The following is a 16,987-nucleotide window of genomic DNA, read 5'->3' on the forward strand; positions in this document are numbered from 1 at the left end:
ACTAGCTGATAGTTATACTGAAGAAAGACGGAAGTACTGATGCTGATTGTCGACCTTAAGCAAACAACATCTATGCAGACATCTATGTAGACAGTGATGTACAAAACTCTGACTAAACCTGTCATTGTGTTTGAGAAAACAGCGACAGTGGTATTCAAGTGCAACAGGAATGCAGGGCTATGCAGGAAGGGTAGAAGGACAGATGATTGTCAAAACCTTTTCCATTCCTTTGTTTGTTGTTTTGGATTTCTCAAGCTATTTAGGTTGATCTGCATTTACAGGCAGGCATTTGTATGTTGGCAAAGAGCAAAGTCATAAAGCACCAATCATTTCTTTAGTGTCTGTCTTGCTAAAATTTTATTTAAAATTTTTCGCAACAGTGTTTTGGTCTGGACACCATTCCCTAACATTCACGGTACATTCTTTAGTGCTCCTTTAATGTGGTTTGTTGTTTAAAGATGATGATGTGTATCATTAAATGGAAAGTTAATGGTGATTGTTATACTGAATAGAGTCTGGGAGAGGTTTATGTACTTATGTTCCTTGGAAGGAACAAAGAGGTGACCTTTTGATGCCAAAGCCAACTTTTTGTGTCATGTTTGTTTGTCTAGTTATTGAAGATGAACATTCATGGTCTTGTGCCCTGACATACACAGGAAACAAAGTGAAGGAAACTTCTTCTAGAAACTTTTAATTAAATTAGACTTTTGCAATCCAGCTAATCCAGCTGTTGAAAGACAAACTTTTCTTTATAATCAAAATGCAACGAAACCTTAATCACAGGTTAATCCAAGGTTTCAATTTTCTTCCAGGTCTAATGAAAATACTGTTTTGGTTTGTGGTCATTTTCACCAATTGTTCCTTTAACTAAGTCTACCTTCTGTTGGAACAAGAAAGTTGAATTGTTTAAAAAATAACCTACATTACATCTGTATCAGTTTTTAAAATGTTCTTGTAGGAATTGGTCTCTACCTACAAACAGCGTAAATATTCTTGCAGGAAAATGAGAAATATGTCATCCTGTTATTATTATTATTATAAAGTCCACTAACGTTTATACTTTTCTTTTCAGTAAAATTAAAGAACTAAAGCAGTGTTACATATTCTTTTCCGTGGTTTTCTTTTAATCCACTGCGCGTTCCAGTGGAAAATACAACTATATCAAAAAAATTTTTTTTTAAATGGTGAACCGGTGTGTCCGGATTGTCCTGTCAGGTGATCGCTTGTGTAAAAGGGCTTAAAAGAGCTGCGGAAAGCAAACATCACCTGTGCCTGCACAACATTGAACTCAGAGCTTTCTTATCTTCAAACACAAAAGGTAAGGCATTTTATTTTATTTTGCTTATATCCTCATAAGGTCATTTTCATGCATTAATGATGCAATTAATGACGTGAAAAGTGTATGATTTTAATTTGAAAAAGTATTGTGTGTCATCAGTCTGTTAGAGTTTTGGGTTGGCATGTGGTTTCTAAATTGTGTAAAAGTTTCCAGTGCAGTGATGTGTGCTGTCATAGCTGTAGCAGTGTGCAGTTAGATAACTGAGCACTGAAACTTTTATTCCTTTGCAGCCATATTAAATATGTGTACAGTTATTCACTGGCCACTTCATTAAGTACATCTGCCTAGTACTGGATTTGACCCACCTTTATTTTTACAACTGCCTACAGTCTTTATGGCATCGATTCAACAAGGTGTTGGCAACATTTCTCAGATATTTTGGTTCATATTGACATGATAGCATCACCGAGCTGCTGCAGATTTGTCAGCTGCACATTCATGATAGGACTCTTCTGTTCTACCAGATCCTAAAGATGCTATGTTGCATTGAGATCTGGTTGCTGTGGATAGCATTTGGGTGGAGGGAACTCATTGAGAAGTTCTAGAAACGAGTTTGAGATGATTAGAAATTCGTGACATGGTGCGTTATCTTGCTAGAAATAGCCATCAGAGGACGGGCGCACTGTGGTCATAAAGGGATGGACATGGTCAGCACTCAGCTAGGCTGTAGTGGTTAACCCTTTCATACATGAACTATTACAACTGCAATTAGGAATTTTTTCTTAAGTATTCTTATTCATCTTTAGGCATTAAAAACAATTTTTGAGGTTCACTTTTTTAAACACGTACTTAAGTACACTTTGACAACACTGACTGACCAGTGGATGGCAGGGTATGGAGTGACAAATCAGTGTCCAATTTAGTGGTTTATGTGCCATTTATGTATACCATCAACACTGACACAAATACAAGAAAACAGCCTTTGAATAGCTGTCCACTGCAGTGACCACTATGCATGAAAGGGTTAAATGATGCCCAGTTGGTATTAAGGGATGCAAAAGGTGCCAAGAAAATATCCCCCAGACCATCACAGCACCAGCAGCCTGAACCATTAGTACAATGGTTTTCTTTCACTTTCTTTATGCCAGATTCTGATCATACCATCTGAATGCCTCAGCAAAAATTAGGACTCATCAGACCAGGCAACATTTTTCCAATCTTCTATCGTCCTGTTTCGGTATGCCGCCTCTTTGCTGATACGGGTGGCAACTAGTGTGGTCTCCTTGCTGTTGTAGTCCATCTGCTTATAGGTTCGACATTTTGTGTATTCAGAGATCCTCTTACATAGTTTTAGTTGTAATAAGTGGTTATTTGACTTACTGTTGCTTTTTAAATCAACTCAAAGCAGTCTGGCCTTTCTCCTCTGAACTCTGATATCAACAAGGCATTTTCACCCAGATAACTGCTGCTCACTAGATATTTTCTCTCGTTTTTTGCAATCCAGCAGATCAGCAGTTTCTGAAACACTCAGGCTGTGTCGCACTGCTGGCACGGTCTCTGCACAGAAAAAATCTGCGTTGCGCACAAAAAAAATCTAACCTGAATTGAAATTAAAGTAAATATGTTAACAATTCTGTTTTCCAGTGTTAGTCAGTTATTGACTGGCTGCTCCAGTATGGGATTAGAACGATGCCACCTTATCCCATAGTCCAGCCACTGATGCGATTCACATTCGTATATACGCAGCTAATCAACGTCGTTGACAGGCTATGACAATGTGCCGACACCAGTGTTTTAGCGAACAAAGCAGCCTGGCTGATGTGGAGTGAAGCCACGTTAATGACAAAGTGTACAACCATTGGAGATGTGAGCAGGACAGACGGAACAACTGACGGAAAAAGTGTGGACTTTCTACCAGTTTTTAAATTGTGTTGATCGGCCACATAAAACCAGAGTTACGATAAAAATATCTGCAATGTTTGGTTTTCTTCCTGAATACTATCGTTGTTTATATTTACTGCTGGAAGAAAACGCTGGAAAGCCTGTGAGCAAAACCAAAACACCCCTCACCCTTTCCCATTGGTCGAAAAATGTACTATGTTGACCAATCAAAAAATGATATGGCAACATGGCATTTAGCTGTTTAGGAAGGGGGAGGTTTTAGGAGTGACGGAGGTGTTTTGAGATGTGAGAGATTTGCCACGTTTATCGCAAATCTTGTGTAGTTAGTGTGTAGTGTAGTCAATAGTTTTGTTGTGTGTGTCAGAACAATGAGGCGACTGCTGAATGTTACAGGTGTTACAGGAGTGATACATCTCCTGTTGTCAGGCCTGCAGGTATCAGGCTGTTGTTCTCCTTTATCTCATACTGGACAGAAATGATTATTTGGAGTGCCACAAATAATTTGTGTGGCATCAGATTTGATGCAGAACAGCTGATTGTTCTGTAAATAGTTTGAAATGTTTATTTAAAAAAACACCTTGGCTGCATTTTTAGGTAAACAGCTGCAAAAAACTTTGTTGTTTGCAAAACTCAGTTACTTTTTTTTGAAGAACTATATAATTAATTGCCCAACATTGGTCATTATTTACTGTATTTTGCAGAGAGAGAGAGAGAGAGTTACAGGACCCAGACCACAGACTCATAATACAAGTCAGAGCTTTATATTTGTTTAAAAAATAAAGTTGTGTTTTCAAAATTGGAGTTCAAGTTATTTTTACTTCCAATAGTGTTAACATACTGCACAGGTCATGAACAAGATTTTTTTATTTTTTTCATTGTAAATGGGCTAAAGCAGTTAATTAAAAGTAGTCTAACATAAATGTAAACGCTGTAATTTGATTATTTTAATAAACCATGTAACTTGGATGGATTCGATGCTGGCGTGACCACAGTGCTCACGTCTGCTGTCGCTCACAGTGGTCCAAGGGTGTGTTTGCTCAGACACATGAAAAATTAAAGGGAACATTGGTGCAAAGCCTCACAGATGATGTGCAGCAGTGGGTCCCTCAGTCTGTCCTCACTCTGGACACTTGCAGTTGTCACACATGGTAATCAAATGTATGATAAGCTGCAGGATTCAAACACAAGCGTAACTTATAAATACATGTTTATACTTTTATTACACAGTCAGAGAGAAAGACAAAGAGAGAGAGTGCAGGACAGACAGGTGACAGTCTCAGGTGTACACACTGCTACAAAACAGCACAAGAGAAGGAGGATTTAGTGTTTGTGTTATTACGAAACAAGAAGAGTTCCCAGATGGTACAGTGGACACATGTGACTCCTGTGATTAAAGCATCTTTCTTTCAGCTTAACGAGTGAACCGTCAGCTCGTTCAAACACACGTTAAAGTCCGTTTGGCTCGACACCACCGAACAGAGGCAGCAATATAACATAGCTGACTTTAATTATCCATGAAATCATCACATTCTCTGTAGGATTAATGTCAACTACTGAACGGTGTATATTTTTAAAGGCTTTAAAACCAAGTTAGTACAAACGTCACTAATGTCACATAACTTTACCGATATGTGGCCAACAGTAATGTTTTAATGTTCTTCATTATTAAACATTTGCACATAAATAAGTGACATAATATTCAGTACTTACTTTTGAAAGTTTATTTTTCGGCCGTTCCGCTTCAGCCGTCTGCCATATTTTTCGGCAAAATTATCCACACCATTCGCCGCGCTATGAATATTTCATTTGAGCAAACAAAATTTCTGTTTTTAAATTTGCCATTGTGATTATCTGTATAAGTGAAATATCTGATTATATTGTCAAGTTTTGAATGCACTGGTTAGGTGTGGTTAATAAAGGGTTGTGGCTGCTCTCTTCCACAACAGCCTTTTGTAGTGCTTAACCTTGTGATCTTATGAACTTTCAACCTGGTTCCTCCTTTAGACTCCATCATGACTGATACGATGGTCGTCACGCAGCCTCAGCCTGTGATATATGTTCAAGGGTCGGATGAATGGTCATCTGGGTTATTTGACTTCTGTGAAAATGTGCCAGAGTGTAAGTGTCTCTGATTTATATCTATACCACAGCAAGTACTAATTCACTGCCAATGCACTGTGCTTATCATTTCTCCTTTTTAAGGCCTTTTTGCTTACTTTTGCTTACCCTGCTTCGCCTGTAAAACTTCGAGAGACTACGGGGAAAATCTCTGTCTCCCTCTGGCCGACTGGGTGAGCGGCATGATCCCGCCGGCCACCATGTCCATGAGGGTCTCCATGCGACACCGCTATGGCATCACCGTAAGGCCAAAATTTGATTTTCTTTTTAATGTATCTATATTTCACTCACTTAGCCTTCAGCCACTCTGTTGCACTAATACTTTTGAGAGGAGTTTGTTTCAACTTTTTAAAAGTTGCTTTTATTTGTGTTAACTATTTCTTTGCCTACTGCGCGTTTGCCTACTGCGCATTTTAAGGTTGTCAGTAGGCTACTGACAACCTTAAAACGCGCAGCCTTGTAAAACAACCTTTATAACATGACCAAATTATAACAAAAGAAAGATTGTATATCACCATATTTCGGATTTTTAAAGGAAGAAACTGTATTTTCTTAAATCATTCTGTGTCTGAATAATTTTTATAGATCAACATGTATTCTGTCAACATTATGCAATCTGCTCTTTATCTATAAAACTGTGCTTAAGACTATTTCTTACCTAAGCCATTGGGGTCTTTCAGCTCTTACATATTAACATAAAAAACTGGCCTGGTTAGCCACTTGCTGACCAAACGTCACTGTGTTTTGTTTTTAGGGCACCATGTGTAACGACTGTGTGCTTTCGACATTCTGTATGTCCTGTGTCTGGTGTCAGATGTCCAGAGAGATGAAGAAACGAGCACTCCCAGTCGTTATGGTTGCTACTAAAAACGTGTAACCTCTTCCTTCTTCATCATGTCTGGGGCCACCATCCTCATGGAGTCTTAGCAGCACAATACACTTTAAACAGAAATCCAACTGTAGCCATCCAAGCTTATTGAAGTTAGGAAACTGAAATGAAGTAAAAGGAAACTGTTTTTAATGTAATTAAACTATCATTAACTATCTAAAATAGTGCCTTTTAAATTTTATTTTACATTTTTCCCTTTGAGAACAAAAATTCTTCACCGAGGGGTTTATAATGACCACTTATTAACCAAAGAATACTTTAACTTGAGTTTAAAGGGGGTGTTAAAAGTGTGTTTTTGTGTAATCTCACATACTTTAGTCAGGTTTGTATTTTATTTTTATCTGGCATAATGAAAATTTTAAACAGATAAACTTAAATGACATAAAAATCCAAACACTGTTCTTTCATTTTTTGTCAATAAAATTAAGTGAAAGGCACATGACTCTTATTTTTCTGTGTTCATACAGCACGCTGTTAACAGATGGTAAACATACAAGTGTATGAAAGTGAATTTCAAAAATACATAAAAGAAAAAGGGTTTGGTTACCTTTAATAAGTGCTTTAAAAGTGTAACACCTCAGAACACAACACTGGATGCCACTTCTTTTATTGTTTTCTTCTTTTTTTAATAATTAATTTTGATAGTAGTAGTAGCAAAAGTAGTAATGGCAGAAATTAGTTGGGTGCCAGTCCTTCAAACTAGCATGTGCTAGTTTACTGATATTGATATTTTTGGTAAATTCAGCTGTTTTCTGTTTGAAGGAAGCTGACATTTTATCAGTGATGTATGATCCTGACAGAAGGTTCTTCCACAGTGCGATGTTTTTTTTTTTTTAAATCCTGTCCCTTCTGGCAGGTTTCAATCAGAATTATAACAAAAGGATAAAGCACAGATGGAAAAGCACAATGTATCACAAACTGATGCACCTGTAAGAAAAAACAAAGGGAAAAAAAACTGTTCATTCAGTATATGAGGACATGCATTGATGTATATAAGATGCAGAGAGTATTGTAGTCTCTTATGTTATGTAGCGCAGTTTCTGATACTATAATCAATTTTAACTGTAAGTTCTTAAGAAACTATGAGCTGTCAATGTCACACATCGGGAGTCAATTCTGAAAATTGATAAAGTGTTTAAAATGTAAAGTGTGTGTGTGTGTGTGTGTTTCTATTAAGGATTTCACTCACTCTTTGAACGAATATCAAAGTCTTGGCCCTTTAACAGAGATGTGATAAAGCGCCATCTGGTGGTTGACTTTCATTGGAGATTTTTTCCCTTTAATTTAGCTTGAGGCAGGTGCATGGTTGCTGATTGTTCTTGAGAGGATTTGTGTCTCTGATATATCTGGGGAAGTTAAAAGATGATGAGTTTTCTTGATCGCCTCCATCTATAGCAAAGAGCAAAGTACATACTGTAATCTTGCATGTAGTGTTTTGAATTTTCAGTGCCAGGACTATCCATTATGGGGTCCAGCAGAGCATTAAAGTCACCTATTGTCATTTTTGAGCTATAAATATACTTGCGAGTGATTCTTTGGCATGATTTATTTCGTCTTCTGGTTATTATCTTTTATTCATTTTCATTCCTTGTGCTGTTTTATATGTGAATGGTTGTCTGTCTCTCTGTGGTAGACAGACTGATGGCCTGTCCAGGGTGTACCCTGGTTCTCACTCCATGGCAGCTGAGATAGGCACCAGCACCCCCGCGACGCTGAATTGGAAAAGTAGGTTATTTGGAGTGCGGCATCATGTCTAGTATTTCTGACCCTAAAAGTCTTATTGATGATTTCAGGATACATGCAACAGCTGTTTGTATTGTAAGTTAGAAGGGGAGAATATCAGAAAATGCTATCTTATGCTAACTAAGACCCAGTGGAACCCCATTTCCACTTAACAGAAACCGTACTCATACGTCAGGATTGTTAGATGTTCAGTTTAATGTATGGACTTGAAATTCACTTTAAAGTGAGTTTGTTTTACTTCATGCCATCCAGATTTCATAAAATTTCATTTTCAGGTTTAAAATGAAATGCAGTGTGGTCATATTTTTATGGAAGGAACTGGAGTTTTGGTAAAGCCACAAATCCAGTCAACACTGTCTAAGGAGCTTGGGCACAAAGCAACTAGACTTCTTCAGAATATGTTTCACGTCTCATCTAAGAAGGTTCTTCAGTTCTAAAAGCAAATAGTCCCAGGTATTTTAAACCTAGTGCTAGGGGGGTGTCCCCCTACTAGAGGATTGTTGACCCATTATTAATAATATGCCTAATCAAATGAACCAAGATTATCATCAGAGGTTTCATGTGAAACCACTGTGAAACTTTGACTCACCCTATCATTTGACCTATTGAGGTCCCCTGAGGCAAGATGTGAGTGGGGGTTGAGGCACCTGGGAAGAGACATCAAGATTGCATTGTAGGTAGCAGACAGTTGGTGTCGTAAGCCAGTCTGACTGCCGTTCACAGTGCACGTAGACGGCTTCTTTCACTACTCTTTCAAACCACCTGTCTTCTCATTCCAAAATGTGAACACTGGCTTCCTCGAAAGAGTGACCTTTATCTGGTACTGTACACAGACATCCAGTCATCACAAAAACGCACTTATGTGAGTGGAGAGTTCTGTAAATAACCTACTAACAATGCACTGATCTACAAAGAAAGATGCAGTCAGTTCATTCCAGTAACAATCATTCCAGCAAGAGCAGCACAAATATTAGGTCATAACAAACGGCTTCAATGCAGGTATCCCACCAATCTACTTACCAAATAGCACAAGTTTTATGTTCCTAACCGAATCGATATGTTTTTTTTAAAACGTTTTTGCAGCTGTTCTCTGGACAAAACTGATAGGGACTCATCCTCCCTTAATACAAATTGTGCCAAGGTGTGATGTCGCAATCTGAAAACAGCGGATCTATCTGGCATAAGGAAGAAAAAACACAGCTTACCATCAGATCTTGACGCAAACATGTTTGATTAAAGTTACCGTTCTATCGTGTGCCACGTGAGTACCTCGGAGGTTGTAGTTACTTATTAAAGTAAATATTACTCAGACACACTTCAGATCGAAGCCTGAGTATTTGCTGCATTTTGAGAGACATCGCTACTTGGTTTGAAACAGATGGATGAGAAAACCAGTCTGTCGTGTTTTAATTCTTTACCAATCTTTGTGTGGAAATGGGGTTAAAACCCGAAATGCCAGATTTCAGTCAACTTCCTGGAAAACACAAGATGTCTGCCTGCACAGGTTTAACAACTCTGTGACAGGCCCAGGGGCAGATGTTTCGCTGTCTTTTTTTCACCTACCACCAAAGTAAACAAGAGTACATAGCTAAGTCTCTCTTTCTCTCTCACACATACATGCACACAGTTCATGCTAAGATGATAGTGAATAGTAATAATCAACTATATTAATAACATGATTCCAGCTTTTGATCAACACCAGTGGTGGATCTGCCAATTCTGGTATTCTATGGCAAATGCCAACTGGGCTCCATGGTGCTAGGCAGTGAGCACAGGGCCAAGTAGAAGATGTTCGGCCCTCAAGCCACCCTCACAAAGTCTGCGTTTTACTGTTTGGTCAGAGACATTTACACCAGTGGTCATTTAGTAACTCTGGTAATGTTCCTGTTCCTACTTGGACAAAGGAGCAGATACCAGTCCTGCTGATGGGTTAAGGGCCTTCTACGGCCCAGTCTAGCTCTCCTACTGTATTTGTCTGTGCTGGGAGGCACAGACAAACCTTCTGGCAATGGCATGTATTTATGTGCCATCCTGGAGGAGTTGGATTCCCTGTGCAACCTCTGTCGTATCTAAGTATCATCTCATGTTACAAGTAGTGACACTGACCCTAGCCAAATGCAAAATTAGTGAAAAAACAATCAGTAAAGATGAAAAACAGTTCCTGTTTTGGGGGTTGTATCCTCTAGTGCACCTGCTATTAACTTCATCAGCACCAGAGCAGCTGGAACTGATTAATGACCCCCTCTGCTACTTAGCCGACCAAATCAATATCCCAGAAGTTTAGAAGTGTCTCTTGAATTTTTTTGAGCAGTGTATTTCCTCTGACATCAAACCTTTTCATAAATTTTTAATCCACTCTTTTAATCATTTGAGTGTAAAATGACTGAGAAAATACAGAACAAGTTTATTTGACCACCACCAAATATAAGGTTTATGTCACAGCTGGCCTACATTAACAGTATTGATCATTACCAAAATATTTCTCATATTTCATTGAAGGTTAATTTACCAGTATGGACAATTATATTTGTAATGCTAAAATGTAATCATTATTGTTATCGATGACTTTTCATAGCTACTTTTCTACAAAAAAGCAGACAAAAAGAAAAAGCACATTATTATTGTAAGGTGCCAAATTACAGTTGAAATCCTAACAGAAAAAATTGTTTTAGTTTTTGACTTCCCAGATAAGTCCAATGTTCCGGCTCACCCAGTCCAGCCGCCCAGTCAGATGTTACGCCCTTGGCGCCTGTCATAACCCATATAAGGCGTATCTTTGCATCTTATATTAAGATCCTCTTCCCGCCTCCTTCACAGCGATGCTCATCGCTGTTTCATCAGAATGTCAGTGTTACTGAAAATCAGAAAGATGTGGAGCTCTGATTCCAAAGGTTTTGGTGAGGACAGAGCCAACGCTTTGGCGTCACGCCCGCAACGTTGACTCATCCACGCACGCCAGTTCCTCACTTCATCTCACAATAGCACATTCCAAATGCATGACCACTCCTAATGGAAATCATAACAATCACATAAAGGAACATAAAACCTCTATTGTTACTGTTGTTGTTTTTTCGGTGTTAATTACAGTGAATTGCCTGGCGCGAACTTTGGGTTAGGGCAACTTGACCTGTCGTTTTTCTGCCCACAGCTTTTTAGTTCAGAGGGCACGAGGTCACTGGAGAAATCAAACAACAACAACAACAACAACAACAACAACAACAACAACAACAAAACAAACAAACAAACAAACAAAAAACCCCAACACGCTCACTTTAAAGAAAAAACACACACACTTGAGACATGTATATGAATATGAAATACATGCATATGAATAGAGAAAGCTTCCGTTCCGTCAGTAATGGGAGTCCTCAGTATGCAGCAATACCACATATATTTCCCCGGTGAAGTGAAAGCAGTGTGGGATCATTTTTTTCCGCATTAGACAATGACCTTTCCAGTTGCCGCACCTTCGCTTCAATATTAACACAAAGTTGCGGAGTGAACCGGTGCGTCCGGATTCTTCTGTCAGGTGATCTCATGTTTTCTAAAAGGATTTAAGACATGAGAGCTTCTCGGAGCTTTCAGAGATCAGCTGTGACCGAACATCCACCTCAGAGCTTTCTAATTGTCAAACACAAAAGGTAAGACATTTTATTTATTCGTTTAGTTTCGTTCCCATCCACATGAGCTCAGACTTTATATATTAACCACAGTAAAATTATAAATATAACGAGCAGCAGTTTACTGTTTTAATTTAAGAAAGTAATGATATTATAGGCCTATTAATAACCAACATGTTGACAAGTAACAATTTAAAAGCAGAGGAGCTCTTTAATGGTTATTGAGAAAGGCTGGGAGTATAGTGAACATTTACCAGCTTTCCTGAAATACACACCTGATTGTAAGAGGACTTGCAGTTGGAATTTTTCACCTTGCTCTTTCTTTTAGGCGCCATCATGACTTCTAAAATGGTTGTTCGGCAACCTCAGCCTATGATGTATACCCAAGAGTCTGATGAGTGGTCAAGTGGGATCTGTGACTGCTGTCAAGATGTGCCAGGGTGTAAGAGTCTCTTAATTATCTTCAAAGTTTATAGAGGACTTTTGCTCTGCAGTGATCGTCACACATGTGACAAAGGAACTTATTTTGCTCACTCGAAGGGAAAATATTTATTCCTAATAATCAAATTTTTAAAACAGTAGGAAACAAAATCAAAACAAACAACAAACAAACAAAAATGCTGTTTTCGTATTTCATTATCTATAAATAACATAAAAATGAATCAAAGAGTGTTTTTTGTTTTCTGGACCTGAACCTCCTGATGAAATCCAGGAAGCCACACCTACATAAGAATTAAGGCCGTAGTATGTTTTTTTTTAATGTGGTGAGAAAGGCATTGGTCCAAGAAAGAAAAAAAGGATTTATTAACATCCTCATATTTTCATTTGTATTTTCAAACACGTGGTGTGCGTCATGTGATTGGTTGTTTTAATCAGACAAAAAAAGGACAAAAGATAATTGTACTTCCGTCATACTTAGGTGTTATTTTCAAATTTAACTCATAACTTGTACATACCCACATGCACAACTATAGCACTCACACTTATTTTTTCCAAAGACATAATAACCCCGTTTACACTATTTTCAAAGATCTGATTTGTTTGGCATTCATTTTCATTTCATTCTCTACAAAAGGGAATTTCTATTCTAATAACGATTAGCGTCTTTTAAGAGCACATGCTCGCCTTTTTTTCTTTTCTACATTAACTCACTGTGTCCTTGTATAATTTCAGCATCATAATGATGTTAGATCTTATTTCTTCTGAGTTATTACTTAAATGGCCAAACCGAAATGATGATAGGACAACTATAAGACATTTTATTTTCAGTTTAAATCAATAATAATGCTACTTCCTTAAATAGATTTAAATCAGACGTCTTTCTAACACATTCTACATAAATAGCGCGGCTTATTGTCCTGTTTTCTTTATTAAGCATTTCAGGGTTTTACGTGAGTGTGTGTAGTTGAGTGTTTTCCTGGTTTCGCAGTCCATATCATTTGCTTTTCTCTGTATCTTTGCCTCTTTCAGGCTGTTGTGCTTTCTGGTGCTTGCCCTGCTTTGCCTGCATAACTTCGAGAGATTATGGTGAGCCTCTCTGCCTCCCCCTGCTGGAGATTTTCAGTGGTTTTATCCCGGGAATCACCATGTCCATGAGGGTCAACATGCGACAGCGCTATCGCATCAGGGTAAGGCCAATGTTTTCAGCTTTATACAGTTAGTTCCCGAGATGTTTGGACCAATATAATTAAATACATCAGACCCTGAGCTTTCATTTGAGAGATTTTTTTTCTTTAAGCAGGTAACAGCAGGTGACCTATTAATAGTCATTAAGTCAATGGTAATGGTCTTATAGCTAGAACTGAGCCAAATAAGCAGAGTTTTAGAAACTAGAATATATTTGCTTTCAAATCAAGTCTGAAACCTGCATTTGTCCTTCTAGTATCAGATTTCGGTTTGGGTATGATCTTGAAAAGGTCAGTGCTGACCTAGTGGATGTTAATAGGTAAAGCTACAAAAACAAAACAAATCCATCTGACAGATAGCAAGAACATTAGAAGGAAAGATGATCCTGAGCAGAATGACTAGAAAATAAAAAGCATGAAATAGTCTCGGAAGAGCTCATGATCCCATTAAACAGCTGGATGTTGAAATGTGCAGAGTTACAAAGTAGATTGGATGGTGCTCAACCCTAAAGATGGGTGTAGCCGGTCTGGCCTTAAACTCTTATTGCCGTTAGTTCTCTGCGTTGTGTTGTGCGAATGACCAGAGGAGTCAGCTCTCACTTTGCCAGCTGGGTGGATTTATTCTCCCAGAACTGTTTAAAATAAAAACAAAACAGTACAGCAACTTCACTTTACTGGACTTCTGCATGAACACCTCTCCTCAGCGGGGCCTCTAGGCGACTGAGGTGCAACATTACAACAAATCCAATTACCAAATAATACTGCTAAAATGTATTTATATTCATATATAACAAACAAAAATGCACTGCATCGTGAACATATAGTGACAATTACCTCATCAACAAAATTATACTTTAGGGAGACTTCATTTACCAGTGGCAATTTTACATATTTACAGTAAGTTGAAACAGTGAACATGAATCACAAACAAACAGAAGATATAACCAGTTCACATGACACAAAAATAAAAGAGGGAGCTCACATACCTGTTTAAAATAAAAACAAAACAGTACAGCAACTTCACTTTACTGGACTTCTGCATGAACACCTTCAAGGGAGAGAGAAGGATAGCGGACCACATGAGAAGCCACGTGCATGCTCCTATGCTCTCATCTGAGACATGCTAACTAGCATGTTACAATAAAGTGCTGTACTCGACAGAGAAACAATAATTCACACTAAAACATCTAACAGAACTATGAGACAAAATGCACAAAGGGAACGAGCAGTGTTTGAATTACTTTTAGTTACTTTAACTGTGTTTATTTGCTCTGTAACTGAGAACACTAGCGTACGCTCACCTCTCCTCAGCGGGGCCTCTAGGCGACTGAGGAAAATAGCGCGCAGCTACAGGAAGTGACTTCGTGGGAAGTCAAAGGTCACACAAACAAAATAAAAGCTCCCAAAATATAAATACAGAAAATAAACATATATAAATAAACACATATACATAACCAATACTGACAAAGCGAGATAACACTGCAGGATGGATCTTTGGTGAAATATAAATTATTTTTTAATACACCCGTTACATCGGCACTGTTTTTCTTTTTTTTTTTTAGGTCAGAAAGTGGAATATTGTACAATTGCTGGCCAATTCAATGAAACTTTTTGAGTTTTGATGACTTTTGTTGGTCAGTCTGGTAAAGGTAAACAGTGTATTGCAGCATAATAATCAGGAACTGTAGAAAACTCACCTTAAGGAACAATAACTCCAAAACCAATTCAACAGAGTGAAAAGCAAAAGGTTAAAAATGCAAGACTTTTCAGTCCAAACTGCTAAAACACAACCAAACTGTAACCGCACATCAAAAAACCTGATTCATCTCTTTTCACAGGAAAAATCATTTCCATATTAATGTAAAAACTGATCAGATTGACTGTTTATTACCAAACGTGTCTGTATTTTATCTGCAGGGCACCATGTGTCGGGATTGTGTGCTTTCGACTTTCTGTTGCGCCTGCAGCTGGTGTCAGATGTCCAGAGAAATGAAGAGTAGGAATGTTTCAGTTGTTATGGTTGGTGCCAAAAACACATAACCTCTTCGCTCTTCATCATCACCACCTGGGCTGCTGGTTACTTAATACAACACCATCTGCGTGGAATGTCAGTAACATTTTACACCGATGACTTCTTTGAGGAAGAGTAGTGTTCACGTCACTGACAGAAACGTGTCTGTAAATATGACTTTATTAAAGGGAGACGGGATCATGGCTTGCTGACTAAAACATTATAGAAATCTCTTAATAAATGTTAAAAATATATAATGACCTTTGTCTTGAATTTTAATCTTTTTTTTTCTTGTGAGTTTGCTTACATACACAACACTAATGGTTGCATTTAACAAGTCACAATCTACGTTCACAATAAGCACTGGGATTCAAAAATTTGTATAAAAAACTGAAGAATGTATTTTTTTTATCCTGCTTGCAATTAAATAAACAAATAGCACAGAAATAAAAAGAGAGCATGGAGGTTTTATTTATTTATTTATTTATTTGCGTTTATCACCAATAAAAAATAACCACAGTATGTTCAGAAAGCAGTTAATTCTGTGAATGTCCTCTGCGCCTGGGTAAGACTCCACCTCAGGCTAAAGACACACTGCACAGGAAGGTGACGCGGGCTCCTTTAAACACTTGTAAAAAAGTGACACGGCCACTAGAGGGAGTCAAACTCTTTACAATGAGTCCAACAGCTCGTTAAGGCTGAGGTCAAAGTGGGTCACACAGGATCAGACTGACTACAGCATCGCCACTCATGTTTCACCTTACAAGCTGTGCCACCTGTGTGTTCAGGAGGAGAAACACGTCATAAAAACACCACACAATGTAAGATATTTCAGTGTAGTTGATAAATCTTTGTTTTACCTCTGCAAAGTTGTGGAAGTCAGAAATGAAGCTGCAAGCAATTTCATCACTGTCAGTAAGTCAATGTAGAATAAAGATAAAGTTTAGAATAGAATAATTTTGCTTGTCTACAGGAAAAGATGCAATATTACAAGTTTAAACTAAACTGTTACTTTCCTTGAAAATGATCCTTGCCTCAAGATTTCTTCAGGTAACAGAAAAATAACACAAATACAAGTTTTTAGTGATTTTTTTTCACTCCTGTATGTTACAGATATGATAGAATTTTAATTTACTTGATCAAAAATTTTATTTATAAATGATCTCATACCCACGACTTTGAGTTGGATAAGCGGATTAAAATGGATGGTTGGAATTATCTCGGAATTTTGTCTTCCCAAAGTCTCAGTGTAATTTTTCCCTTCTGAAGCCTGATAATGGGTTTCTGCATTGTCATAGTTAACACCATTAACAAGTTAGCATTTTGTTTTAAATGTTAAATGTAGGCTTTCTCTGCCTTGAGCTGAGCATGAACAGGTGTTTCATGGATCCAGAAAACCTTTTAGTCTCTTTAATCCTGTTATTTTGGCTTTAAAAGCACCATTTTTGTTGTTGTGTTATCCATTTAAAGGCCTTATGGATAAACCACCTGACTTTAGCAGGTCATAGATCTGTGCTACTACTTTCTGTACATGGAAAAGAAAAAATTTAGCTGCTTTGTATTTTTCTTTAGTCTTTATTTATGGCTCCTGGAATCATTAGCGAGTGTTTTAGTCTCCTTTAGATTGTTGTTTGGTTTTAATTTCACAGGACAAGCCGGACAATTTAGCAGCCAAAGAGACAGATGATTTTTCTCAAAGGTCGATAAACACAGCTGAACAATGACAGCAGTAAAACAGAGAGGATGCTGGACCTAAAATGCATCACAAGGGCATTTTAGCTTGTATTTAGCAGCTTGTTT

The 16,987-nt window shown here is 37.9% G+C and overlaps 2 protein-coding genes and 2 long non-coding RNA genes across 6 annotated transcripts; 2 read left to right on the top strand and 2 right to left on the bottom strand.

Moving 5' to 3' along the window:
- Window positions 1-1,206: 1,206 nt before the first annotated feature.
- On the top strand, window positions 1,207-6,625 carry LOC113030971 (cornifelin homolog B-like). Its single transcript, XM_026182783.2, has 4 exons — window positions 1,207-1,318; window positions 5,186-5,299; window positions 5,384-5,541; window positions 6,054-6,625. Exons 2-4 carry the CDS (start codon window positions 5,194-5,196, stop codon window positions 6,174-6,176), a joined length of 387 nt encoding a protein of 128 aa, XP_026038568.2. The 5' UTR covers window positions 1,207-1,318; window positions 5,186-5,193; the 3' UTR covers window positions 6,177-6,625.
- LOC145431474 (uncharacterized) lies at window positions 3,995-5,272 on the bottom strand. Its single transcript, XR_013911790.1, has 3 exons — window positions 5,146-5,272; window positions 4,892-4,972; window positions 3,995-4,349 (listed from the first exon to the last, which is right to left on the bottom strand). It is a non-coding gene; the product is annotated as an uncharacterized LOC145431474 (long non-coding RNA).
- An 87-nt stretch (window positions 6,626-6,712) lies between the features above and the next one.
- Window positions 6,713-10,832, bottom strand: LOC113030766 (uncharacterized). 3 transcript variants are annotated; one of them, XR_013911788.1, is made up of 5 exons: window positions 9,201-9,334; window positions 8,952-9,106; window positions 8,521-8,578; window positions 7,378-7,534; window positions 6,713-7,115 (listed from the first exon to the last, which is right to left on the bottom strand). It is a non-coding gene; the product is annotated as an uncharacterized LOC113030766 (long non-coding RNA). The 3 variants fall into 3 exon arrangements; XR_013911789.1 differs by lacking the exons at window positions 8,952-9,106; window positions 9,201-9,334 and adding an exon at window positions 10,642-10,832; XR_003273648.2 differs by lacking the exon at window positions 8,952-9,106 and having other exon boundaries at window positions 9,137-9,302.
- Window positions 10,833-11,357: 525 nt separating this feature from the next.
- LOC113031113 (cornifelin-like) lies at window positions 11,358-15,640 on the top strand. The gene is made up of 4 exons (XM_026183004.2): window positions 11,358-11,572; window positions 11,880-11,993; window positions 13,022-13,179; window positions 15,094-15,640. Exons 2-4 carry the CDS (start codon window positions 11,888-11,890, stop codon window positions 15,214-15,216), a joined length of 387 nt encoding a protein of 128 aa, XP_026038789.1. The 5' UTR covers window positions 11,358-11,572; window positions 11,880-11,887; the 3' UTR covers window positions 15,217-15,640.
- The last annotated feature ends 1,347 nt before the right edge of the window (window positions 15,641-16,987 follow it).

Source organism: Astatotilapia calliptera, chromosome 10 (genome assembly GCF_964374335.1).
Source record: "Astatotilapia calliptera chromosome 10, fAstCal68.1, whole genome shotgun sequence".
NCBI lineage: Eukaryota > Metazoa > Chordata > Actinopteri > Cichliformes > Cichlidae > Astatotilapia > Astatotilapia calliptera.